The sequence below is a fragment of the Procambarus clarkii genome, chromosome 26, assembly GCF_040958095.1.
Source record: "Procambarus clarkii isolate CNS0578487 chromosome 26, FALCON_Pclarkii_2.0, whole genome shotgun sequence".
Lineage (NCBI taxonomy): Eukaryota > Metazoa > Arthropoda > Malacostraca > Decapoda > Cambaridae > Procambarus > Procambarus clarkii.
The window spans coordinates 16,308,817-16,333,993 of NC_091175.1; the positions used below are offsets into that span (position 1 = coordinate 16,308,817).

The 25,177-nt window shown below is 39.6% G+C and overlaps 1 protein-coding gene across 2 annotated transcripts in view; it reads left to right on the forward strand.

The window, feature by feature from the left end:
- Positions 1-25,177, forward strand: part of LOC123756821 (limbic system-associated membrane protein) — a 241,354-nt gene that overhangs the window by 183,382 nt on the left and 32,795 nt on the right. For both annotated transcript variants that reach the window (XM_045740190.2, XM_045740191.2), the window contains exons 3-4: positions 12,836-13,023; positions 18,601-18,729. In XM_045740190.2, coding sequence (XP_045596146.1) covers positions 12,836-13,023; positions 18,601-18,729 — 317 coding nt within the window. The remainder of the gene's footprint in view (positions 1-12,835; positions 13,024-18,600; positions 18,730-25,177) is intronic.

A 25,177-nucleotide genomic window follows, 5' to 3' on the forward strand; every position in this document is an offset into this window, starting at 1 on the left:
AAGTCGGCCTTAGTGAGCGTTGATGCGTAGCTTCTTACTGGCCCGAGGGACTGATCTCGTGACTTGCATATGACACACGCGAGCACGCTTGTGTCATACGCTGGGGGGAGGGGGAGAGGGAGGGAGGGAGGGAGGGAGGGAGGGAGGGAGGGAGGGGGAGAGGGAGGGAGGGAGGGAGGGGGGGAGAGGGAGGGAGGGAGGGAGCAGGTGGGGAAAGGAGGTTAAAGTTAGGGAATATTATTCATTTACATATATATATATATATATATATATATATATATATATATATATATATATATATATATATATATATATATATATAAATATATATATAAATATATATATAAATATATATATATATATATATATATATATATATATATATATATATATATATATATATATATATATATATATATATATATATATATATATGACACAAAGGGAGTATGAACGCGCAAGCCATTAATCACTAACAACTCTTATGACCCATCAGGTTTCGAACCTGCACCGCGGCTATCAACCCAAGTGCTACTGGAAGCAGGAAGTCACGCACACACTATATTTATGACTGGCGAGCTTCTCCAAAGTTCCTGGCTGTGGTTACATTGTTAGTTCTTAGTTGTGTTAATGTTTCACCCTCCGGTCCAACTCACTCTGCTTGTAACTGTCATCTGGTGTGTGTGTACGTCAGTTTGTGAGGAAGGCTGAGAAATGTCGGGGGTTAAGGCAGTGTGTTTATCTCTGTAGCTGTAGCTCGTTTTGTTTGTACTTCAAAGTTCTCTTATTTTGGCTACTTTCAACTGCCTCCTTCGAATAGGATAATGTTGTGTGTGTGTGTCTTCACCAGTATCATCGAAGCGTCGAATTAGGGTTTCAAAATCACGAACTCAAAACTGCCGATTGTACAGTATACACTCGTAATAAGGAAGGATCTCAGAGGCACCTATCCGGTGCCCGACTGAGACTTTTAATCTCCACTGGAGTGTCACTGAGCAATGAGGAATTTACGTCTCCTTCATCCTAGTGATATGAGCTGTGAAACACAGTAACATTTCATTCATTAGGACCATCTCAGTCGGTACCACTTCGGCACCGTATGAGGTGCCGAAGTGGTACCGGCACCTCGTCTGTATGAGGTTGGAGGCTCATCCAACTTTGCAGGACGAATGATCTAAAGTACGGGGCGGACATAGGCTGGTCGGTGTTTGTCGTATTAAGAGGGTGGAGGTCGGTACAAATAGGGAGAGGGACGAAAGGTGAAGAAAGTGGAAAAGCGGCAGAAGAGGGAGAATGGGAGAGACGGTAGGAGAGGAGAGGTGTAAGAAATAGGATGATGTGGGAGAGTGTGCGAAGAAAGGTTGAAAGAAAGTGGAAGAGGGGAAGAGGAGAGAGACCCGGGCACAGCCGGGAACCCTCTAATATGTTTGTGCGTGTGTGTGATCACACAGACACACGTACTTGTATGGGTCAGTGAATGTAGTCACCCAGATTAGCATCAGCTCCTGATCCCTATCGTACACACATTTCTTAGTACAATAAAACTACTGTTCCACGATTGTATTTACGTTTAAATCAGTATAAGGTGTGGATAAAGCTAACTCCTAACTGTTACCCGTTCCATTCGCGTACAACTCTAACACTTAGAATTAAAGAACGGGAGAGTGTGTTAGCTTATGGCCACAAGTCCAACAGCGCCATAGGCAAGCTCGGCACCAAGTTCAGAACATGTAGCTCATTAATTTAGTTAAGCCAGACGTCGAAAGTTGCTCGAGTCTGGAAGGTTTGAAGACTCGGCACCTTCCCTCCTCTTGACAGCCTACACCATTCCCTGCTCTTTCAACATCTTCTCCATTCCTACTTCTGCTCTGTGCCTCTTCACCTTAATACCACTTGCGACTCAGCTGTTCTCTTCCCTCCATTACCCCTTCTGATGGTTTTTCCCTTCAGTGCCCTTCTACACGATGGTGGAAGGATATTGAATCATCATAAGTTCGCTATATACAACGTAAAGCATAAATACAAAATACTCGTATAATTTCGAAATTGATAAAGAATGGACTTTCTACTTTGTCATCGGAGCAAATTTTAATGCGCGATAAAAATTGAACAACAAATAGCAAATATTAAAAAGGACTTGATTTTATAACGATGAATTTCAACAGATAGATTCCCTGATCTTTACAGCGTGGTACACTTGATCAAACACTGTACAAATCACGGCGCATAACGCAATTTTCTGACAGAAATATGAATACAATAATGTGTTTATGAAGTGTTTATCAAACGTCCCTCAAATACAACACGTGGTCTCTAAAATATTTGTTAGACTCCACTTTAAATACAATCTCCGGGTTAGTGAGTGTTCTCTCAACTTCCTTCATGTTGGTGTTACTTTCCAACGCTGCTTCCTCAAAGCTTCATGTTGGCTTCCCAATACCGGAACCCCAACACTTCATGTTGGCGCTGCAAACGATAATTGCCTCCTTCCCAGTCGTACAAGTTGGGTCGTGCTCGATAGATCCTATATGTGGCTTTCCAATTTACTTTTTTTGCAGCTTCCTCACCCCTTGCAAAGTTTTTTTTCCGGCATAAATCCTCTTTTCCGAACAGTTTGAGTTGTGGCCGTACCCAAGGCGCTCTCTCAGGATAGGATGGGCTCCGTCAACATAATCTCTCAACCTGTCTGCTCGGTACGTGGGATGAGATGACCTGCTGGGAACCAGGGTCCAGGTCTTGAGACATCCCCTCTCTTCCTTCCCGACCAGCTAATGTATTTATCTATTAATACTCACGTAACTGAACTCCTTGTATTCTTGTGGTATACATACGGGATGTGGAAAAATTGTGCATGCGCTATGAATTATCTCTCTCGTATTTTTTTCTGAGTTTGTAAACATTCCCATGATGTGCGGGGCCATCGCGTTTTGGCAGTGTTCTTGCCAGGTCCAGCTGGTTTATGGAACGCATTCTGTCGTTGTTTGTACAGTTACAGCTGATTTATGGCCAGTTATTTGACACTACAAAATCTGGCGTGCAATAACAGACTAGCTGACCACTAGCAAATTCTTATGGAATTCGTTTTTAGCTCACGACTTTACCCAATTGTTGGGGTAGTGGAGTTCTCACAAAATTTCGAGTTCTTGGGCTTAGAGTTTGTATTTAATTTCTCTCTCTCAGGATCCTGCTATGTCCAGTAGGCCATTACATTACTGCATCACGAGCTTTATACTCTCGTCATAGGCAGTATATTACTAAAACCTTTAAAAGTCATCAGCTCATTGTACACAACCAATTTTTGTCATGAACCTTTGCCTACAAGCCACCATTGTATGTACGTGTGTGTGTGTGTGTGTGTGTGTGTGTGTGTGTGTGTGTGTGTGTGTGTGTGTGTGTGTGTGTGTGTGTGTGTGTGTGTGTGTGTGTGTGTACTCACCTAATTGTGCTTGCGGGGGTTGAGCTCTGGCTCTTTGGTCCCGCCTCTCAACCGTCAATCAACTGGTGTACAGATTCCTGAGCCTATTGGGCTCTATCATATCTACATTTGAAACTGTGTATGGAGTCAGCCTCCACCACATCACTTCCTAATGCATTCCATTTACTATGTGTGTGTGTGTGTGTGTGTGCTTACCCAACGGTGCTTTTCTGGCTTGAGCTGTGGCTCTTTGGCCGTATGACCCTTAACTATTATTTAACTAACGTAGAGGTTCCCAAGCCTGATTGAAACTGTGTATGGAGACTTCGTCAATCACATCACTTTTTACAGCATTCCATCTGTTCATTACTCTTAATCTGAATTAATTTTAACGTCTCTTTTTCACATTTAGGCAATCTATTCCACCTGTGATTGGAACACTTGTGTCTATTTGTTCGTGTATTACCGGAGCTAAATAGTCTGTCAATGTCTGTCCTAACAAACCTATCAGTTCCATACATAATTTTGTTCTGCCTTTCAGTGGATTGAAATTTTGTTCCATTAGTCTTACCTTATATCAAATACGCTTCTGCGTTCTGTGATACCAAGACATGGACTTTCGGGTGTGTGAGAAAAATACAATAAAGATATGAACAACATTATCGGAAGAAGAGAAAATTTTGATCCCCAATTCTGAAAACAATTGCGACCGAGGACACAGTTGTAATGTGTCTGATTACCTAAACGTTGAAATCGCGACGAGAGGAGTTAAACAATATTAAAAGATTCTGATTTCATAAGTTGCATGGCAAAGCATAGGGACAGTAATGGAATATGAATGATTCATTAAGAGCCAAGGGAAGGCATTGGAACGAGAAACACGAATGCATCCATACATTGACAGGGAAGAGGAACGAGTGCATATGGAACACGCGTGCTTTCCAAAACACTCATGAAGTGCGACCCTTTGAGTATCCGTTGGATTGCATAAATTAGAAATTAAAATAATCCGATTACATGTGAATTGTGTAACAAAATGCAACATTAAAACTGCTAAAATACATCACACACTAGGAACAATAAATCTAAATTATACCACATGCGAATGGCTGAGAGAATAAGTAAGGGTTAGTCTCTAAGTGAAGAAAAATTGATGAATAACAGGAACAAGATGTTTACGCTGAGGTGAGTAACTGAAGTGACTGTAACCCATCGATGAGTAAATGAAGTGACGGTGATTTCACAATAACGCCAGTGACAAAGAGTTCCAGTCATGCATTACGAATCTGAAGGTGACCCCCCTTCAAGTTATCGAACTCGGTTGGGGGGATGGTGAAGTAGTAGAGGGGCCGTTCAATAACGAACGTAGCTGTGACTTTATATACGAGAAATACTAAAGTGTTGGGCAGTGTAGACACGAAGATTACAGTGTAAAATAACGATAGCCCCAGATAAGACTTCTGACACATGAGGTTATTCTCAAAGGCACTCTACGATAACGAGACATCTATACTCCTTGTTAGACGCTTGGCTCTGGGAATGACCATATCTCGCTCCGTAAATGATTGTATTTCGCCCTGTGAATGACAGTATTTCGCTCTGTGAATGACAGTATTTGTTCCGTGAATTATCGTATCTCCCTTCGTGAATAATCGTAATACGGTCAGTGAGTCACCGTATCAATCCAGTAAACAATTAACTACAACGAATATTTAACTTTATTGCGTTGTAAAACGTCTATTTAGCGGTAATATGTTGTAAAATGTTGAGTTCACGTAACAAATAAAAACATCGTTGAGGTACATTGATTACTTTCACAGCGGGATTAAGTTACTTTATTTCATAATTCAACGAACTTTAGTTACTGTTATTGGAGTTTTTGAGTTTAGATGTTCAGCACCGCGATACTTTTCCTCTCATAATTCTAAATAAATCATGAGAGATAACATATTAAAATTACATTATAAGTTATAAAAACCAATAATAAGAATGATTAGTTTTAATAACAACCAATTTATTCCAATATTGTTATATTAATAAAACTGTAATTAAAATAATGCTGTAGACATCATAATCTCGTAGATAGCAAATTATTAATAAAGAAGGTATCATTATTATTTGCAATATTAATATTACAAATTCTAAATAACCGAGTAGGATCTCTTAAAAAATATAAGCAAACCAAGGAAATTTTTTTTCCAGCCAGAAAATAGAACCACCTAATTGCAAACAATTTCGCTACGAGGAAACTAGTGCAGAAGAGAGTTCTTTGCTGGGAAAAAAGGTGAAGGTGCATTAGGCAGGGACATCAGTATGCTGGTCAGAGACTGTGAACTTTGTAAGATGCGCAGAGAAAACTTTAATAAAAAGATGGGGATTAGAGCGATGATGGAAGAATGCAAACACTGAGATGAAAAGAGGAGGGAGAAGCGAGAGAGAGGGTAAGAGAATGGTAGTGGAGTGGGTAGCTCTGTAGGTGGCAGAATGGATGGCAGAGTGGGTGGCAAAGTTGTTCACAAGATGGCAGCGTTCTACTGACTGAAATGGTCACTCCACTCTCTTGGGTAACCAGTTGCCTTAAAGCTTTGTAATGTGACAGAGAAGGATTGCAATTCGTACTTATTGTTCACAGAGAATTTAAGAGAGGTAACTGTAATCACTCTACAGAATGAGAGTGATTACAGAAAGAAGAATGTTACTTATTTGCTAAAAAGTAATTATTTTCTCCTCATATATATATATATATATATATATATATATATATATATATATATATATATATATATATATATATATATATATATATATATATATAAAGGAACAACTGGCGCATTAAAAGCACAACATCTGATCTCAGAAGAATTTTTCAGAAGAACGACTGGTAGAGAATATTATTGAGCAAAAGGGAGAGATAGAAATTATCAATTGTATATCGTCTGAACAAGGAATAACTAAAAGATGAATTAATTTAGGTATTGGAGATCTGATGCTGAAAAGGACAAAGAGAAAATTAGACGAGGGAGGTGAGTTAAGGGGATGCCATAGAAAGAAGGGTTTATTGGGGGAAGGTGAGGTAGGAGGGTAGGGGGAGATAGTGGGAGGGAGGGAAGGTCAGTAAAAGGGGGGGGGGGAGCAAATAATTGGAGAATACTTGAACTTTGTGAGTTAGAAGTGGTTCACGAAACTTAGAGAGAGAGAGAGAGAGAGAGAGAGAGAGAGAGAGAGAGAGAGAGAGAGAGAGAGAGAGAGAGAGAGAGAGAGAGAGAGAGAGAGAGAGAGAGAGAGAGAGAGCGCAATGAGCCTCTATTACTCAAAAGATATAGATTAATATCAATCTAATTAGTATAGATTGGACTTGTTAAGGTGGACTTCCAGACAGGAAGTGGCGGAATGACAGGTAAAGAGGGTTGCCAACAGAGCAGATGGGAGAAAGGGGTTGGATGGTCTGGTTTAGGGGTGTGGGAGGGGGGGGGGGGTGAATAATCACGGGAGAAAATGGAGCTAAAGGGAGTGAGGATGGCGAAGGAAGAGGCATCATCAGCAGGACGTCCCCATGACAAAATATACCAGGATATTGTTGTGATAGATGCTCTCAGGTGAGAAATGATAGCTTGGTCGAGTAAGATTTATGAGCGCTTGGAGGACAGAGGAGCAAGGGAGGTGTAGGTGACAGACAGAGATGGACAGAATCATTTATAGCAGCTGTCTAGGCCGAGACATATATCGGTATATTCACTGAGGGGAATAACTATTATTGTGCAATATATATAAATATATGTATATTCCCTATGAAAAACCATGAGGTTAGAATAGAAATTGACATATTTTATCTAAAAAATTAAGAGACTGAACTATGTTATTGGATAGTTCCCTTAACTAACACTTCACCTCACCCAATATTGAATGTACGCTGTCAAACGTGCTCATTTCACTCTCTGTTTGCCTCTAAAGATGCTGAAGAGTCCTTCAGCGAAACTCGTCCTGTAGCGACTGGCATTATATATATATATATATATATATATATATATATATATATATATATATATATATATATATATATATATATATATATATATATATATATATGTATGTATGTATGTATGTATGTGTTTATTTTTTTACTTACACTAGATGAAGGCTGTATAAAAGAAAACCTGCTTGGGTTTCAAGATCAAAGGAACGTGTGCAATATACCACACATAATTGTGCCATAATTCCACAAAGTAACTCATACCATGCGACTGGTAAACACATAAAAAGTATACTGACAGTTTACCCCCTCGTTGAACTTCATTAGGTAGGTTAATGACTTGTTAAATGAACTTTGGAAATTTACATCACGTTTTGACCTAGTTTTCTGGGGTTGACTTAAAACCTAGATCATCTACAGCTGCACTAATTCTAACCATTTCTGGGTAAAACGGTATTCATATATGTGATTGTACAGTACGGTATGTATCAATACTTGCGAACATACACCCACATATGTACACGTATTTGCTAGCATATATATATATATATATATATATATATATATATATATATATATATGTCGTACCTAGTAGCCAGAACGCACTTCTCAGCCTACTATGCAAGGCCCGATTTGCCTAATAAGCCAAGTTTTCCTATATTAATATATTTTCCCTAATTTTTTTCTTATGAAATGATAAAGCTACCCATTTCATTATGTATGAGGTCAATTTTTTTTTATTGGAGTTAAAATTAACGTAGATATATGACCGAACCTAACCAACCCTACCTAACCTAACCTAACCTATCTCTATAGGTTAGGTTAGGTTAGGTAGCCGAAAAAGTTAGGTTAGGTTAGGTTAGGTAGGTTAGGTAATCGAAAAACAATTAATTCATTAAAACTTGGCTTATTAGGCAAATTGGGCCTTGCATAGTAGGCTGAGAAGTGCGTTCTGGCTACTAGGTACGACATATATATATATATATATATATATATATATATATATATATATATATATATATATATATATATATATATATATATATATATATATATATATATATATATATATATTATTAAATATGACCGAAAAAGTAAGATTAATAATTCTAACACGAATTTTCTCAATCTTTCGTACATTACGCTTCACTGTTGGAGGTAAATCAAAAATCAATTCTCCAAAATTTATTTTTATTTCTAGTCTGACGCGACACGGGCGCGTTTCGTAAAACTTATTACATTTTCAAAGACTTTAGTTCACAAATACACAACTGAATAGAACTTACGTATCTCCGATTTTATATCTACATTTGAGTGAGGTGGAAGGGATGATGTGGCATTAACACAAGACAGAACAAAATGTGGTATTAATAGGGTATTAATTTCATCAACACAAGACAGAACAAGAGTATTAATAGGGTATTAGTTTCATCAACACAAGACAGAACACGAAACAATGGATATTGAATAGAAGTGTTTGTAGAAAGCCTATTGGTCCATATTTCTTGATGCTTCTATATTGGAGCGGAGTCTTGAGGTGGGTAGAATATAGTTGTGCAAACCATCGCCAGAGAAATCCTAGTAAACAACACAGAAATCATCGATAGATACAGCGATAGCAGGCGGCTTGACGTTTGCGAGGCACTACACATCAAGAAGTCAACACCAGCAATCAACAGCCAATTATTGCACAACTATATTCTACCCACCTCAAGACTCCGCTCCAATATAGAAGCACCAAGAAATATGGACCAATAGGCTTTCTACAAACACTTCTATTCAATATCCATTGTTTCGTGTTCTGTCTTGTGTTGATGAAACTAATACCCTATTAATACTCTTGTTCTGTCTTGTGTTGATGAAATTAATACCCTATTAATACCACATTTTGTTCTGTCTTGTGTTAATGCCACATCACCCCTTCCACCTCACTCAAATGTAGATATAAAATCGGAGATACGTAAGTTCTATTCAGTTGTGTATTTGTGAACTAAAGTCTTTGAAAATGTAATAAGTTTTACGAAACGCGCCCGTGTCGCGTCAGACTAGAAATAAAAATGAATTTTGGAGAATTTATTTTTGATTTACCTCCAACAGTGAAGCGTAATGTACGAAAGATTGAGAAAATTCGTGTTAGAATTATTAATCTTACTTTTTCGGTCATATTTAATAATATATGTCTACAGGAAAGACTGCTACCAAAATATACTAATATATATATATATATATATATATATATATATATATATATATATATATATATATATATATATATATATATATATATATATATATATATATATACATATACATATATGTACACACAACTTTAGAACACTTTCCCATGCTTCATTGAATATGACTGCATATTCTGTATTTATTATTTTCTTGCTTAGGGCTTTTATCCCTTTGACTTGTGCTCTTGCATCTTGGTTTAATTGGAAGAGGCTTTCTCCAAATGTCATCTTTGTTCGAGGTAAACTAAAAGAATTAACTGTAGAATGTATTACACTTATTATAAATTAACACGGTGTTTCAAACCTACATGATTCATTCTTAAAGTGATGGGACTGTAGATTGATTGATTGATGAAGATTAAGCAAGGGGTGGCACGGGCATGAATTGCCAGTAAGTGGTAGATTCTTTTTGGAGTGAATGTGATCTTTGGTCGTGAAATGATATACTGCGTGCTGTGCTCGCATTTAAAGCGTCATTCCTTACTATGTGGCTGCTATCGCGTGGGAGGGTACTGCTTGAAAGTATTTATGAGGGTGTCCAGCTGCTGGACACTTTTCATTACCATAAGAGTGGCAGTGTTGATGGCTTCAGGGTGGTTACTGCAAGATTCAGGGAATCTTAAAGCTCTTCTGATGTCCTTGGCTGCTTCACATCAGGAGATAGTGAAGTAGTGGCATCTTCTATTTGGTAGAAGGGGCATTCCCACTCTCTGGGTTCACTAATTTCCCAATTGCATCTGTAACCTAGACGTAGTCTATATAACCGAACTGCTATTTCCGTGTGCATTCCTTTCGGGATATTTAACCTCTCTAACTTGGTGACCTGAAGATACCTTGCTGGAGAGGGCGAACCTTCTGCTACTCTCTGTTGTAGATGGGCTTTGTTGAGGTCTGGGAGTTTTTTGTGATGGTGTTTTTTTATGTACTCTAGGCTGGGTTGGATTCTTTTGTGGATCACTGGATGACGAGTTGCCAATTTAGCAGTTTCATCGGCTTTCTCATTTAATGGGATTCCAACATGGGAATGGGACTGAAACGCATTGGATTTATACCATTAGGGAGGTCAGGTAAATAATACTAACAGGTAAGCAGTACGGGGTAAAGGAGGGAATAATAGGGCATAAATGGAGGACGAATGAGGGACATAATTGGAGACGAATAAAGAGGAAAAAAGGAGGAAGCACATGCAAAATGCTGCTCAAAAACGCCACGCCCAAAACTGCTCAAAACCCCTCGCCCATTACACCGGATTAATCTTTGTACGTACTCCCTCCTTTTTTCCACTTTATTTGTCCCCAATTATGTCCCCCAATGTAAAAACAAAGAAAACAAAAACGGGTGAGAATAGCCCTAAGCATCCGGCGTTCAACCTCGGAGGTTGATTCTAATTTGTAGGCATATTTGTGAGTATATTCTCTCGCATTTATACATATTTGCGCACTTCATCAACTTATGCATTCTTAATTTTGAGTATACACCATAGCATGCATAATACATATATATATATATATATATATATATATATATATATATATATATATATATATATATATATATATATATATATATATATATATATATATATATATATATAGAGGGGTACGAGCATAAACCCACAAAAGCAAATTTAAAACAAAAATCAAGCATATTCATCGAGATTCAATAATAGTACTATATATATTCATGACCTATTAAAAAAAAGTTTTAAATGGGATGCTAACCATTGCCCTGCTCAAATCGCTATTTCGCGTATTTTTGCCATTTGCGTTAACTATTTGTAGTCATGCGTTTTTGGATAAAGTACTTTTACATAACTGTGCACTTTAGAGTTTTAAGGGTTTGTATGTGTTAAAGAGCCAAGAGAACCGGTGAAGATCTTGAGAAGAGTATGTGAGTTTATCGATGAATATGATAAATATCCAAGGCTTTTCGTTACGGTGGGAGGGAGACATTTCCAGTATATAGGATTCTGATTCTTATTAGTCTGGGAGAATAAATTAGAAATAGGGAATTGGATGTATCAGCAGTACAACCCATTACACCTGTATCCACCCCCTTAATCTTAAGGCCTAAATAGGGAGTTCGCCACATCAACTGTAAATTTTGCAATCCAAAGGGAAAAAAATTAAAAATATTATGAACAAAATCAGGTTTTCTTTCTTTGATACTGCGAGTGTATGTGTTGTGTGTGTGGCTATGTGTGTATACTCATCTAGTTTTGCTTGTGGGGGTTAAGCTTCGGCTCTTTGGTCCCGCCTCTCAACCGTCAATCTACTATATCTGAGTGTGTGTAATGTACACGTATGCGTGTGTGTATGGATATACAGTATGTATTTGAGTATGACGCGCGCGTGCGCCTCTCTTGGAGCGACTGCGCCATGCTCACCTCGTTGAACTGTAAACGTTGACTAATCCTTTAATTTAGACGTAACAATGACATTTAAAATGGCCAAGCCCAATATTTATAATGTTCATTAGCGTAAACGACCAATTACAGACAATGAGATATTCAGTCTTGGCAATTTATACGTTTCTTTTTATCTCTAAATGACTTCCCTACATTATAAAACTTTCAAATTGCCATTTATTATTGTTATTAGCATTATTATTTTGATTATTGCTGGGAGTTCACAAAAATAATCCTCAATTCTTTTGTTACCAAAATAGGGCGTTAGGAATCTTTTGGACCTAAAATAAATTGGTGATATTTTATAGCTATCTGATACAATATTATTGTCGAAGAGGAAACATGTTTTACAATCTACACAAAACAATTTCTTCAAGACATAAATATACTTTAAGATGATTGCTAGTTTCGATTATATTGGACAATTTTCTTTAACAGTTGCATATTACATATAGTTTTTCTCGAGATTTCGTTAAATAAATATTTTCACATGTATTGAGACCACTAGGATTGTTTGGTAGAGTTACGGCCTCGCTTCATGCAGAGTTGGCGTTCGAATACTTGGTGGACATCTATAGTTCACTTTGTCATATCCAAGCTTCCTACCCATATATCATTTTCACGTTCTATAGTATCTCTGATTTTTTTTCTTATAATTACCATTCCTTGTATCTATATTTTGCTGACCATTTTATCAAACACTGACTTATGGTAGGTCAAGGATTCTGACATATCCACATTAAATATTATACAATAACCAAGTGATCTTTTGCAATCTACTTTCAATGAATTTTCTCTGTTTCCAGTGGCGACGCTGCTAGTGGCGGTGGCTGGAGATGGGGTGGTGGGCCCCGGGCAGCTGGAAGTGGAGGTGGGCGGCGGGGCGTTGGGCGGCGGTGTGGGAGAGACAGTGGCCAACAACAGTCACGTCAATGTCTTGCCTGGGGAGGACGCCAAGCTCGCCTGCCCCATCCCCTCCGACGTATACGGCTCGGTAAGCTTAACCAATAATCGACGGTAATCTTAAAAACTTCTTGGCTTACAGTTTGCGTCTAGAGGGGTTTTCAAGCTTGCTCAATTTCCACCCAATTTTGAGCTTTTTTTCAGGGAGATTAGTGAATAAAGAAAGCTTTCTTTACATAGCCTTGAAGCTAGTAAAGAATCTAAATAATTAGCTGACATGGCTGAGAGAGATTCTCCATACGACCATTGTTTGAGAACATGTTCTGAAAGACTAAATGTTAATTCTTTCAGTCAATGTTGAGCCTTTAAATTAGAGACACTGTTTAGCACTGCTTCGCACTGAGCATGTCCAAGCATGTGATGCTCTATATAGTAGTGGTCAGCGCAGATGGCTCACAACCGGGTTCGAGTCCTGGGAAGAACGGTACCTTTAGCAACGTTTGCTTATACCTGATGTCTCTCTTCACCTTCAAGTAAATTTGTGCCTTGGAGTTAGTCTACGTTCCTCTAGCCTTCGTTTAAGAAACTCCACGTGAAACAGGATCAAGTGAAGAGTACTTTGTTCGAGAAAAACTCTGAAATGAAATGGACTTTAATTCCACTTCAGCTGGATCGGAACCCCCGGCAGAGGGTTCTTTGGGATGACGTTTTCCCCAAGTAGGATTTTCGTCTGCTGAATAAGACCCATGTAGAGAAGACTATTGGAAAGGAGATCCAAGTTGGCAAAGGAGAACGAGAAGGGAAAAAGAGGATTTTGAGCAGCATACGTTGCTCAAAAGGAGCAAAGCACACACAAAAAATAACAATGAAAGAGTTTCGTCCTTGGAGATCACACACGGCTTTCCTCCCCTCCTCAAAGACCCCAGGAAAATGATATTGATCCACAAATATTTTTCCTCTCAGGTATGTCTGAGTGAAACTCTACACAGGGGAGAAATACAACGGTCTTGAAACAAATGAAACCGTTATATATGCATTCTGCAGGTATGGTCGTTAGTATTCTGAGCATATTCTGAGTTAGTATTCTGTGGTGTCGGTGGGTGGGTGGTAGTGATGATTGTGGTGTCGGAGGGTAAGTGGTGGCTCAGTGGTAGTGCTTGTGAATTAGTTTTCTCGGTTAAGTAAAGTCTAGCTCTTATTTTGCCCCGTCTATTAGTCTTGGTGTGCCTATGGGGATATTCGTTTACTATCCTGATGTTCGAAATCTTTGTCGATCCTGGTCTTAAAGTTGTAGAAAGAGATGGCTTCCACAACCTAGTCTTTCAGTGCATTCCACTGGTTGACCACTCTTAAAGGATATGAATATTTCTTTACATTTCTTTCATTCATTTGTGTTTCCAGTTTGAACCTTCGTCCTCTTGTCCTACTTCAACATTTTATTCTTATCCGTGCAAGTAGATATATGATCACTAGATAATATAATAAACAATTACTGAACTATTCTAAATGTAACGGATGATCAAACAATCTCATTTGAAACTGGTTGGCTAAGTCATCTTGGATGAAGCCTTTGTAGCACCCACAACGTCTAATCTCCACTTTGCTATGCATCATAAAAATAATAATTTAAGTAGGAAAAAATCTCCATTCTGATGTGGAATGAAAAATCAATTTATGTTATCCTTAATAATAAATTGTTACCACAATCAATGTCACCCTGACACTAACGCCCTCTGTTCGCCACTATTTGCATTATACCAAATATAATTTGGAATAATTAAGAGAAAAATGTTGCTGACCGAATCGTGGCGTATGAAGACACTGCTAAATGTAAATATTGATCACGTTTACCTGAAATTTAATTATCAAGAGGTACTGGACAAAATATTTGTATCCATTGAATTATACTAATCTATTTATCCATTAGGTATGTCCTAAATCCGGTATTTACCTACTGATTATATTCTCTGAAAACGAAGAATTTATATTCAGCAAACTTATAAACAAACTTAATTTATTTTTGTATTTTGTCTCGATAAAGGCCAAACTTGACAAAGGTCATAAGTGTTTAGAAATTGACTTACTGTCAATCATTGTGCTGGTTTCAAGAATTATCTAGATAGAAAAGCATAGTTCCTCACTTTTGTTTTTATTTGAAAACCGATTTTCAATTTACGAGAAGCTGGTGGAAAACAGATATCAGCAGGAAACGATTTCACCTAAATAAGTGGTAACACAGCCCGGTTATCACCTGGATACCAGGTTCACCTACATGGGTGTTAACACAGCCTCCCAGGTGAAAAATTCGAATGCGAGTCACCACAATGCCTCCCAGGTGAAAAATTCGAACTCGGGTCTACTACCCTGCCTCTCCGGAACGATAACCACTACTCCATCATTCGCTAAACTTTTATGTCTGAGAACCCACTGCCCATCAAGAGAGCAATTCCCCTCAATCCAAAGTTCATCTGGCCCGAGAAGCCAGCGGGGGTTCCTCTTATCAAAGTTTTGCAAATGACTATGGAAGTTATGATTGTCTGAGGAGGTCTTTAATGAACCTTTCTTTATATCCGGTGGTCTCTTGGAGGCTCTTGGGGAAGTTAGGATCTCTTCGAAGCTCCTGGAAAAGTTAAGATCTCTTTGAGGCTCCTGGAGAAGTTAGGATCTCTTGGAGGCTCTTGGTGAAGTTAGGATCTCCAGGAGGATCCTTGGGAAGTTAGGATCTCTTGGAGTCTCCTGGTGACGTTAGGATCTCTTACAGGCTCCTGGAGAAGTTAGGATCTCGTCGAGGCTCCTGGTGAAGTTAGGATCTCTTGGAGGCTACTGGAGAAGTTAGGATCTCTTCGAAGCGCGTGAAGAAGTTAGCATCTCTTCAAAGCTCCTAGAGAATCTCTTCGAGTTAGGATCTCTTCGAAGCTCCTGGAGAAGTTAGAATATCTTCGAGGTTCCTGGGAAGTTAAGATCTCTTGGAGAAGTTAGGATCTCTTGGAGGCTCCTGAAGAAGTTAAGGATCCTTGAAGACTCCTTGAGAGGTTAGGTTCTCTTGTAAGTTAAATGTACTTGATGGTTGTGCTGCAGCTCCTTAGGCTCGCCTTTTCCTTTCTGGCTCTGACGCTTTGGCTCACGTCCCTCATTTCATTTTGTGTTTACACTTCAGTCTATGAGGGTAATTCAACTAATATTTACACTAATCTCCGGGGGATGAATTATGGAAATTTTAGTCATTGAGTGAAGGAGCAAACCTTGCATAATACACAGAAACGTTTGAGAATATCCTCTGCTTATGTTCATTACCTTAAAATGCTGCTCTTTCCAAGAACCTCATCTTAAAATGCTCCTCTTTCTGAGTTCTTATCTTTATAGATGCTGCTTTTTCCTAGCACCTCCTCTTTCCGAGTACCTTGTCTTTACAGCCTCTTCCTTTTACCTTATCTTACCATACTCCTTATCATTCCCCTTAACAGGCTTCTACTTCTTGTATGCTCATCTTATTAATATAATTACGCTCCATCTCTGAAGTTCCTCTTTATTTTAACTTTAATAAGAGCTTCATTTAAATAAATAATATTTAAAAAAGACTTTTTCTTTTTTATTTGTCTATATTTTGTATTTGCATAAAGGAAGAAATTGTTTGCATATGTGCGCAGACACTCGCACACTAGTAGTATGGGCATCCAGGGTGCAAAGCCTGGGTAGATCGATATGGAGGAGAAGTTGTTACTCAGGCAGCAGGTCCCCCCTCTCCACGTTGCTGAAATTATCCAATGGAAAGGCAAATACCAATACACATGGTTCCAGCACCGTCGCAGGAGCTGCCAGAGCGAGATCGAAATCGACAACGCACTGCCTTAGGGGCTCCAACTCCGGATTTTTCCTCGAGGTTGACTCCTGAAGCCTTTCCCCGAAAAAGGGGTATGGCCGCAAGGCAGTGGAGGTTTAAGATCAGGGCTTTTCTTCCCCTAGATGGGCTGCCTTCCCAGGCTAACGAATCGCATCTACCCAGAGCAACTGGTTTTAAGGCACCAGAAGCACGCCCGCGCCCCTTCTCCTGTCAGTAAAAGCAGTTCCGCCGGACTTAGAGACTAAGCCACCCGTGCAGGCCAGGAGCTGGACTTGGTTGTCAGAGGCTATTTGAGACGCATGCCGTACGGGAGCTTTTTATAGGTAATGGGAGCTCGTCCCCCATTACCACCCCCCTGGCTATGACAACCCTTGGAACCAACTTACACACCAACAACTTGCAAATATATATCTAAACATAGTCTGACAAGTAAATAAACACTAGTAAACCTATCACACACACACACAGCTGTTAGGGGCCCGGTGGCTGACTGGACAGCGCGCTGGACGCGTAATCCTGTGGTCCCGGGTTCGATTCCCGGCGCCGGCGAGAAACAATGGGCAGAGTTTCTTCCACCCTGATGCCCCTGTTACCTTGCAGTAAATAGGTACCTAGGAGTTAGTCAGCTGTCACGGGCTGTTTCCTGGTGTGTGTGTGTGTGTGTGTGGTGTGGGGTGAAGGGAAAATAGTTAGTAAATAGTTGATTGACAGTTGAGAGGTGGGCTGAAAAAGCAGAGCTCAGCCCCCGCAAGCACAACTAGGTGAATACACACAAAAGAAAAAAATATACACAAATGCACACAAATCCATAGCTCACACAATTTATTAAACTCTAAGAGGAAAGCAGTTTTAAGTTATTACGCATATTCTCCAGTGTTGTCTAATGATGAATGCAGGAAGATCCACTTGAGGAAATATATATAAAATCTTATGCAGACAAATCTTTCTCTCTTAATTAACTTTTGTTAATTTTTACATTCCAAGAGAATATGACTGACTCTCGTTAACAAAACTTAGATCTATCCTTAACAGAGGAAATAAGAGTTACCGCATTATATGTCCTGGAACATGTTTTGCCAATGGGTTTACAACCAGGTCCACAATTACTCTAAACAACAGTACCCAATTGTCCCTTTCTGTCTAGGACTCTAATATAGGTTTACCTTTGCTACTAGATGTGTAGGACAATACTAGAGCGTACATAGGGAACCTTTTTCAACACTAGAAATACTAGAGTTAATAATCACTGCATGACAAAAATATTCTCGATTCTGGTAGCTCAGCTTCTCTGACAAAAGGTCAATGTAGATATGTGTAGAATACACGGAATACAGTGGCTATTCAATAATTAACAGATGCACGTATACCTCTATGCTTTGACAATACATACTGCAAGCAGGACAGCAACACAACAGGTTGAAATTTATGAATGTTAATTTTCTAATGCACTATAACTAATATCAACAAAATTGTACAAGTTATTAAATGTACAGTAGAACTATTAACGGATGCGCGCATGGACACACACACACACACGTGAACAATAGGATACCACGTGCAATACCGATAAGATGATATAACAGAGATAAATTGCAGAGGACGGAGAAAACTGAACGCTACGGCAGCTGTAAACAGACCCGCTTTTCGCTCAGGTAGGACCAGAGACCAACGCTCAGGCAGAGGCTGCACAAATAACTTCCACACAGTTTATTAATTATCAATGACTCCAACAAGATGACGCAGACAACATTCCATTTTCTTCATGAAACGACAGGTCTTGTGCACCGGGGGACAAAAAATCGATTTTCCTTGTATCTTCTTCCACAGAGAGTATCTTGGCTCAGACGGAAAGATATGCAACTCTTGGCTATCAGCGAGATGCAGTATACAAGCGACCACCGCATCTTTGTCTCCCACTCCAGACACTCCCACAAGAAGGACTCAAGGCATACTCAGGTCAGTTCCCCCATTCTGCTGAACCATCAGTTTTGTCCTGGTATACTTTAAACTCTTGCACGACGGTTTATGTGAAGGGACGGAGAGAGGAAGGGAGAGAGGAAGGGAGGGAGACAGAAATGAGTGTTAGAGAGGGAGGGAGGGAGACAGAAATGAGTGTTAGAGAGGGAGGGAGGGAGGAAGGAGAGAAATAGTGCGAGTGAGAATAATAGTCAAAGTGAGAAAAAGAGAGAGGGGGGGGGGAGTGAGCGTAAGAGAAATTGAATGAGAGAAAGAGAGAGAGAGAGAGAGAGAGAGAGAGAGAGAGAGAGAGAGAGAGAGAGAGAGAGAGAGAGAGAGAGAGAGAGAGAGAGAGAGAGAGAGAGAGAGAGAGAGAGGGAGGGGGTGGGGCGGATTCCTTTGCTGTCACGTCTAAGAGGAAAGTACGAACCTAAGAACTTGCAAGGCTATCAACAAGACTTAGACCAGGCTTTCTGAGTTGAGAATCAACCCGTCCTCAGGCTCGTTAGAGTAGCGGCCGTCCCCCAACACACATTTATCAATTTTTAACAGTTTAATAAAAATGTTACACACAAATTATTTAACAAAATTCAATGTATAGTTAGACGTAGGTTAGATATTTAGGTTCTGCTGGCGAGTATTTGTGTTTGTAGTGCGTAAGTGATGCATTTGCAGACGCGATTCGAGCAGAGATCGCCAGCAAAGCACTGCTGGAGAAAGGTAAATACGTCAGCAGCTGTGAGTCCTATGTAAACCGTTTTTCATTCATAAGCAGAGGGTTTGGTGGCTGGATTAACGAGTATTTGGCCTTTGTTGATGAGGACAGGCTGGGAGAATGTGCTGGCTTATACACTGTGTTCACATATTCCTGACAAAAAACTTCACGCATCGACTTTAATGAGTGTATACGCATACCCTGCGCGTATATGTGCATGAAGAATTATGAAATCCAGTAAAGATTTATGAAAAGGAGTGAAGAATTCAAAATATAAATGAAGAAATCAAAGTGCATGTCAAAATTTTTAAAAACGTTTAAACAGTTATGAACACGAGTAAACAATTATGAAACCAACTGGTGAATTATGAATTCAAGCTAATTGGTTGGAAGGTAGTTATCACAAAGGATGATAAAGATGCATACAAATGAGACCGAGAGACATAATTAAACCTGAGTTAGGTTTGCATATAAAGTCTTGTGATGTGAGACTAATTACGACAAGAAGGGTTCCTCTTCACTTATTAGTCCAAACCACAGTAAATGAGTATGATAATGACTATTAAAACATGCGAGTGGAGACGACGACGGTCAATGAGGAGTAGAGACGACAAAAAGTGGAAGGAGGCGACGACGATAAACAGGTAGGCAGAAAGACAATAAAATTCTGTATCATAAAATATTTCTCCGAGTTTACGAAACGTTGAGAAAGACGCTGCAGTTGCGTGCAGAGAAAGCTCTTTTTATTTAGTTTAGTCATTTATTATACACACGATTTTTCCCAGGTAGGCGACGATGGAGGGATTACAGAGCCACCAGAGTTCTCTTGTGTGGGTGACGATGGAGGGATTACAGAGCCACCAGAGTTCTGTTGGATGGGTGACGATGGAGGGATTACAGAGCCACCAGAGTTCTGTTGGATGGGTGACGATGGAGGGATTACAGAGCCACCAGAGTTCTGTTAGATGGGCGGTGATGGAGGGATTACAGAGCCACCAGAGTTCTGTTGTATGGGTGACGATGGAGGGATTACAGAGCCACCAGAGTTCTGTTGGATGGGCGGTGACGGAGGGATTACAGAGCCACCAGAGTTCTGTTGTGTGGGTGACGATTGAGGGATTACAGAGCCACCAGAGTTCTGTTGGATGGGCGGTGATAGAGGGATTACAGAGGCACCAGAGTTCTGTTGTGTGGGTGACGATGGAGGGATTACAGAGCCACCAGAGTTCTGTTGGGTGGGCGGTGATGGAGGGATTACAAAGGCACCAGAGTTCTGTTGGGTGGGTGACGATGGAGGGATTACAAAGGCACCAGAGTTCTGTTGTGTGGGTGACGATGGAGGGATTACAGAGCAACCAGAGTTCTGTTGAATAGGCGGTGATGGAGGGATTACAGAGCTATTCCATTTTTATCGTGTTGGCTGTGATGAACAGTTACAGATTCCCATGAGTAATTGATGATACTCAATATTCACTTAGCAAAGCAGGTTACTGAATTTAAGAGCTTATTAGGGAATATATTAGCATATACCAGAAATGAGTGTATATAACAGAGTACATTTTTTTACACTGTTTATAATTGTGAAGTGTGTAGGAGGGGGTAATTTTCCTAGCATAGTTTACGTTATGCGACATTTACAACAGTAAATTGCATTAATATAAACACTTGCATACAATACGAGTTCATTGATGTGAGAACGCAGTGAAAAAATGGTATCCAGCTACTTGGGCCATCGGGAATCGAACCCAGATCTAGCAAGAGCCAACGCTGGCGCTGAACCCCTCATCCTCATCTCAACGGAGAAATAATGCATTACCATGAACGATAAATGCTGTAATCACCAATCCCTGGCGGAAAGCTCGACTTCGCCAAACACACACACACACACACACACACACACACACACACACACACACACACACACACACACACACACACACACACACACACACACACACACAACACAGGTACAACCGTTTGGTTACGTTGTGTTCACTGGGAATCTTGCTTCGTGTAGTACACCCGACACCCCCTTCGCCAAACACACACACAAACACACACACACACACACACACACACACACACACACACACACACACACACACACACACACACACACACACACACACACACAACACAGGTACAACCGTTTGGTTACGTTGTGTTCACTGGGAATCTTGCTTCGTGTAGTACACCTCGACACCCACCGTACATTCCCTCTAGACCTGTAGACATCCTAATTCATAAGACCTGGCGTTTACCTCCGCAAGAGTTGCTCGGACCGAATCTTGAGAGATGTATCACGCGCCTCGCATCCTGTTTGCTCCTGACTGGTTAAGTCTGAAACTTGGATACGGCTTTACTCGCTTGAGACTTTTAGACGAAGACTGGGACTGACTCTGGGTGGAATTGATTACAGAAATTAATCTTGGTGGGGTGCGATTGCCCGATTAATTGCCAGTTTTGTGACGGGATGCTGCTGCCGGCTCATTGACGGGAGAAGACGGCAGATGATGCTGCTGCCGTCATTTTGATGGGGGTGCTGCTACCATCTCTTGACGGGGTGCTGCTGCTGTCACTCGGTTTACTACAGTTCCCAAATTTTTCACTGTTCCCCTTTCTCTTGATTTCTCTCGCTGTTTCCACCAATACTTTCCATTTTCTCCCCCCCCCCAATCTCCTACTTTTCACCTTCTCTTTATTTCCTTTATTTCTAATCCCATTACTTCACATTCCCTTCCTTTTATCCCCCATTCACTATCCCGCCTCCACCCACTGCTTCTCCTGCCGTCCCTGATCATTAATGCAAGCGTGGTGTTAGGAAGGCGCGGGAGGCGGATAATTAAAAGGGCGTGGGGAGGCGTGAGGAAGGAGAGTGGGGAGGTGCCATGGGGAGGGGGATGGGGGGTGGGGAAGGGGGAAGCGGCGTGAGGAACAGGGAGGGGGGAATGCATCCTTCACCGGCTCTGGCTAAATGACCAGAAGGTATGGTAATGTGCCGAAGCCACCAACTTAAGTCGCACAGACTTAATCTCAGGGATGAATGTGGGAGAGATAGCAGCGGGAAGGAAGAGAGAATGAAACTGGGAGAGGAAGGGAGGTAAGCAGAGAGATGGGAGGAGAGAAGGAAGCAAGCAAGTGGGAGAGGGAGAGAGGAAATTGGAAATATAGAAATTAACAGGGAAGTGGCAGATGAAGAGAGGTAAGCAAGGGGATGGATTAGGAATTTAGGTAAGTGGGAGAGGGAGGGAAGCAGAACAGGAGAAGTTCAGGTAAGGAAAAGAAAAGCAAGTCATGGAGAGCAAAGTGACAGAGTTCGGCATAGGATTAAAAAGAAAAATTATAGACAAACGTATACAAATACATGCTACAAATACAAGTTCAAATAAAGTAAATGTATATGTGTACATACAAAAGAATGGGGGTGATAGGAGAAGATAATATTAGTGTTCAGTGAGAAACCACAAGGTCTCCTCTGAATACTTTTTATTTTCTTCTCCGAGGCTATGGGTCCCCACAATATATGTTATGTACACTGGTAATCTTAGGATTTATTAATCGTAGCGTTATTAAGAAGACACCTGGTGTTGTTCTTCAGCAATATCTTGCTCTGGTTAGGCCCCACTTAGATTATGCAGTTCAGTTTGGTCGCCGTACTATAGATATAAATACACTAGAACGCGTCCACTTAGCATGACAAAGTTAAAATTCCCCAATTAGAAACCTGTCATATAAAGAAAGATTGATAAAGCTTAAATTACATTCTCTAGAAAGGCGTAAGACTTATTGGTAACATGATAGAGGTGTACACGTAGATGACTGGACATAAGAAAGAAGGGATATTAATAGAGTATTAAAAGTATCAACACAAGACAGAACACGAAACAATGGGTATATATTAGATAAGTTTAGATTTATGAAAGACCTGGGTAAATACCGGTTCGGTAACAGGGTAGTTGATTTGAGGAACCAATTACCGCGTAACGTGGTGTTGGGATCCCTTGATTGTTTCAAGAGTGGGTTGGACATATATATGAGTGGGATTGGGTGATTATAGATAGAACCTCGTATGGGCCAATAGGCTTTCTGCAGTTAACTTTATTCTTATGTTCTTAGCCCTCCCACCGTTATTAAACAAGCCCAGTGTTTTGTAAATCAATGGCTATAGACAATAAGTAATAAACAATATTGGCCTCTGCTTTACCTTGACCTAATAAGGAATATACACGGTCAAAATCGCTATAGATATGAAAAGATTTAAGAAAATATTTTCTTAAATCTATATAGATTTAAGGTATTTTAATCTAAAAATTTCTTGTTTATATACATTTAAGAAAAAAGACGCAATTCTAACTTTCAAAAACGACAAAAAGAAACTGATGTGTAAAAATGCATTTATGTCCCACGATGAGTTCATTCTGATGGACAATTAATAATTTTGTTGACAGCGAACAAGGCTGACGCTCACATTACATAGCCTGCAGATTTAACCGAGGCTCCAGTGTAGCGAGGTTTGATGTTGGGCTTCAGGTCTGTCAGCAGCTGGAAGGGTATTAAAGTCACAATACCTTACTGACCAACCAATAGGAGGACTTCAGCTCCAGATATAGTCCAATACTAGAAAGAAGCCCCCTCAACGTATATGTACCCCATATATAATATACGCAAATTGTCTCATATATATTAATATATATATATCAGTTTCAGACCACGGAGGAAGAATTGAAACAGGAATTTCCTTAAGTACTATCGTATATTACTACATCTTCAGAACGAATGACTTTCAAAATCATTTCTTCTGAAGATGTATTAATATACGAAAGTACTTAAGGAAATTCCTGTTTCAATTCTTCCTCCGTGGTCAGACACTGTTAAATATTTCATCACGTGTTAATTTTCGTGATTTACAGACATTAATATATATATATATCTATATATATATATATATATATATATATATATATATATATATATATATATATATATATATATATATATATATATATATATATATATATGAAGTTCCTGAAGGAATTGGGGGACAAATTGATCAGCGCTACAAAAGACCAGAGAGCAAAAAGTTTCTTGTTCCAGCGCCTCAGTGTTGCGATTCAGAGGGGAAATGCCTGTTGCGTCTTGGGCACTAGTCCAACTTCAGAGGAATTCGAAGAAGTGTTTGACTTGCAACAATGATCGAACCCGTCTGTGACATTCATCAATGTTTCCCATTGTTGTGTTTTTCAAGAGATCCATAACCTTTAAGCACCTTTTTGCATTATTATTTTTGTATCTACCCTTGTATATCTTGTAACCATCAAATGCATAACATATATATATATATATATATATATATATATATATATATATATATATATATATATATATATATATATATATATATATATATATATTATTAAATATGACCGAAAAAGTAAGATTAATAATTCTAACACGAATTTTCTCAATCTTTCGTACATTTCTTTTCACTGTTGGAGGTAATTCAAAAATCAATTCTCCAAAATTCATTTTTATTTCTAGTCTGACGCGACACGAGCGCGTTTCGTAAAACTTATTACATTTTCAAAGACTTTAGTTTACAAATACACAACTGAATAGAACTTACACATCTCCGTTTTTGTTTATATCTACATTTGAGTGAGGTGGATGGGGTGAGGTGGCATTAATAGGGTATTAATTTCATCAACACAAGACAGAACAAGAGGTGGCATTAAT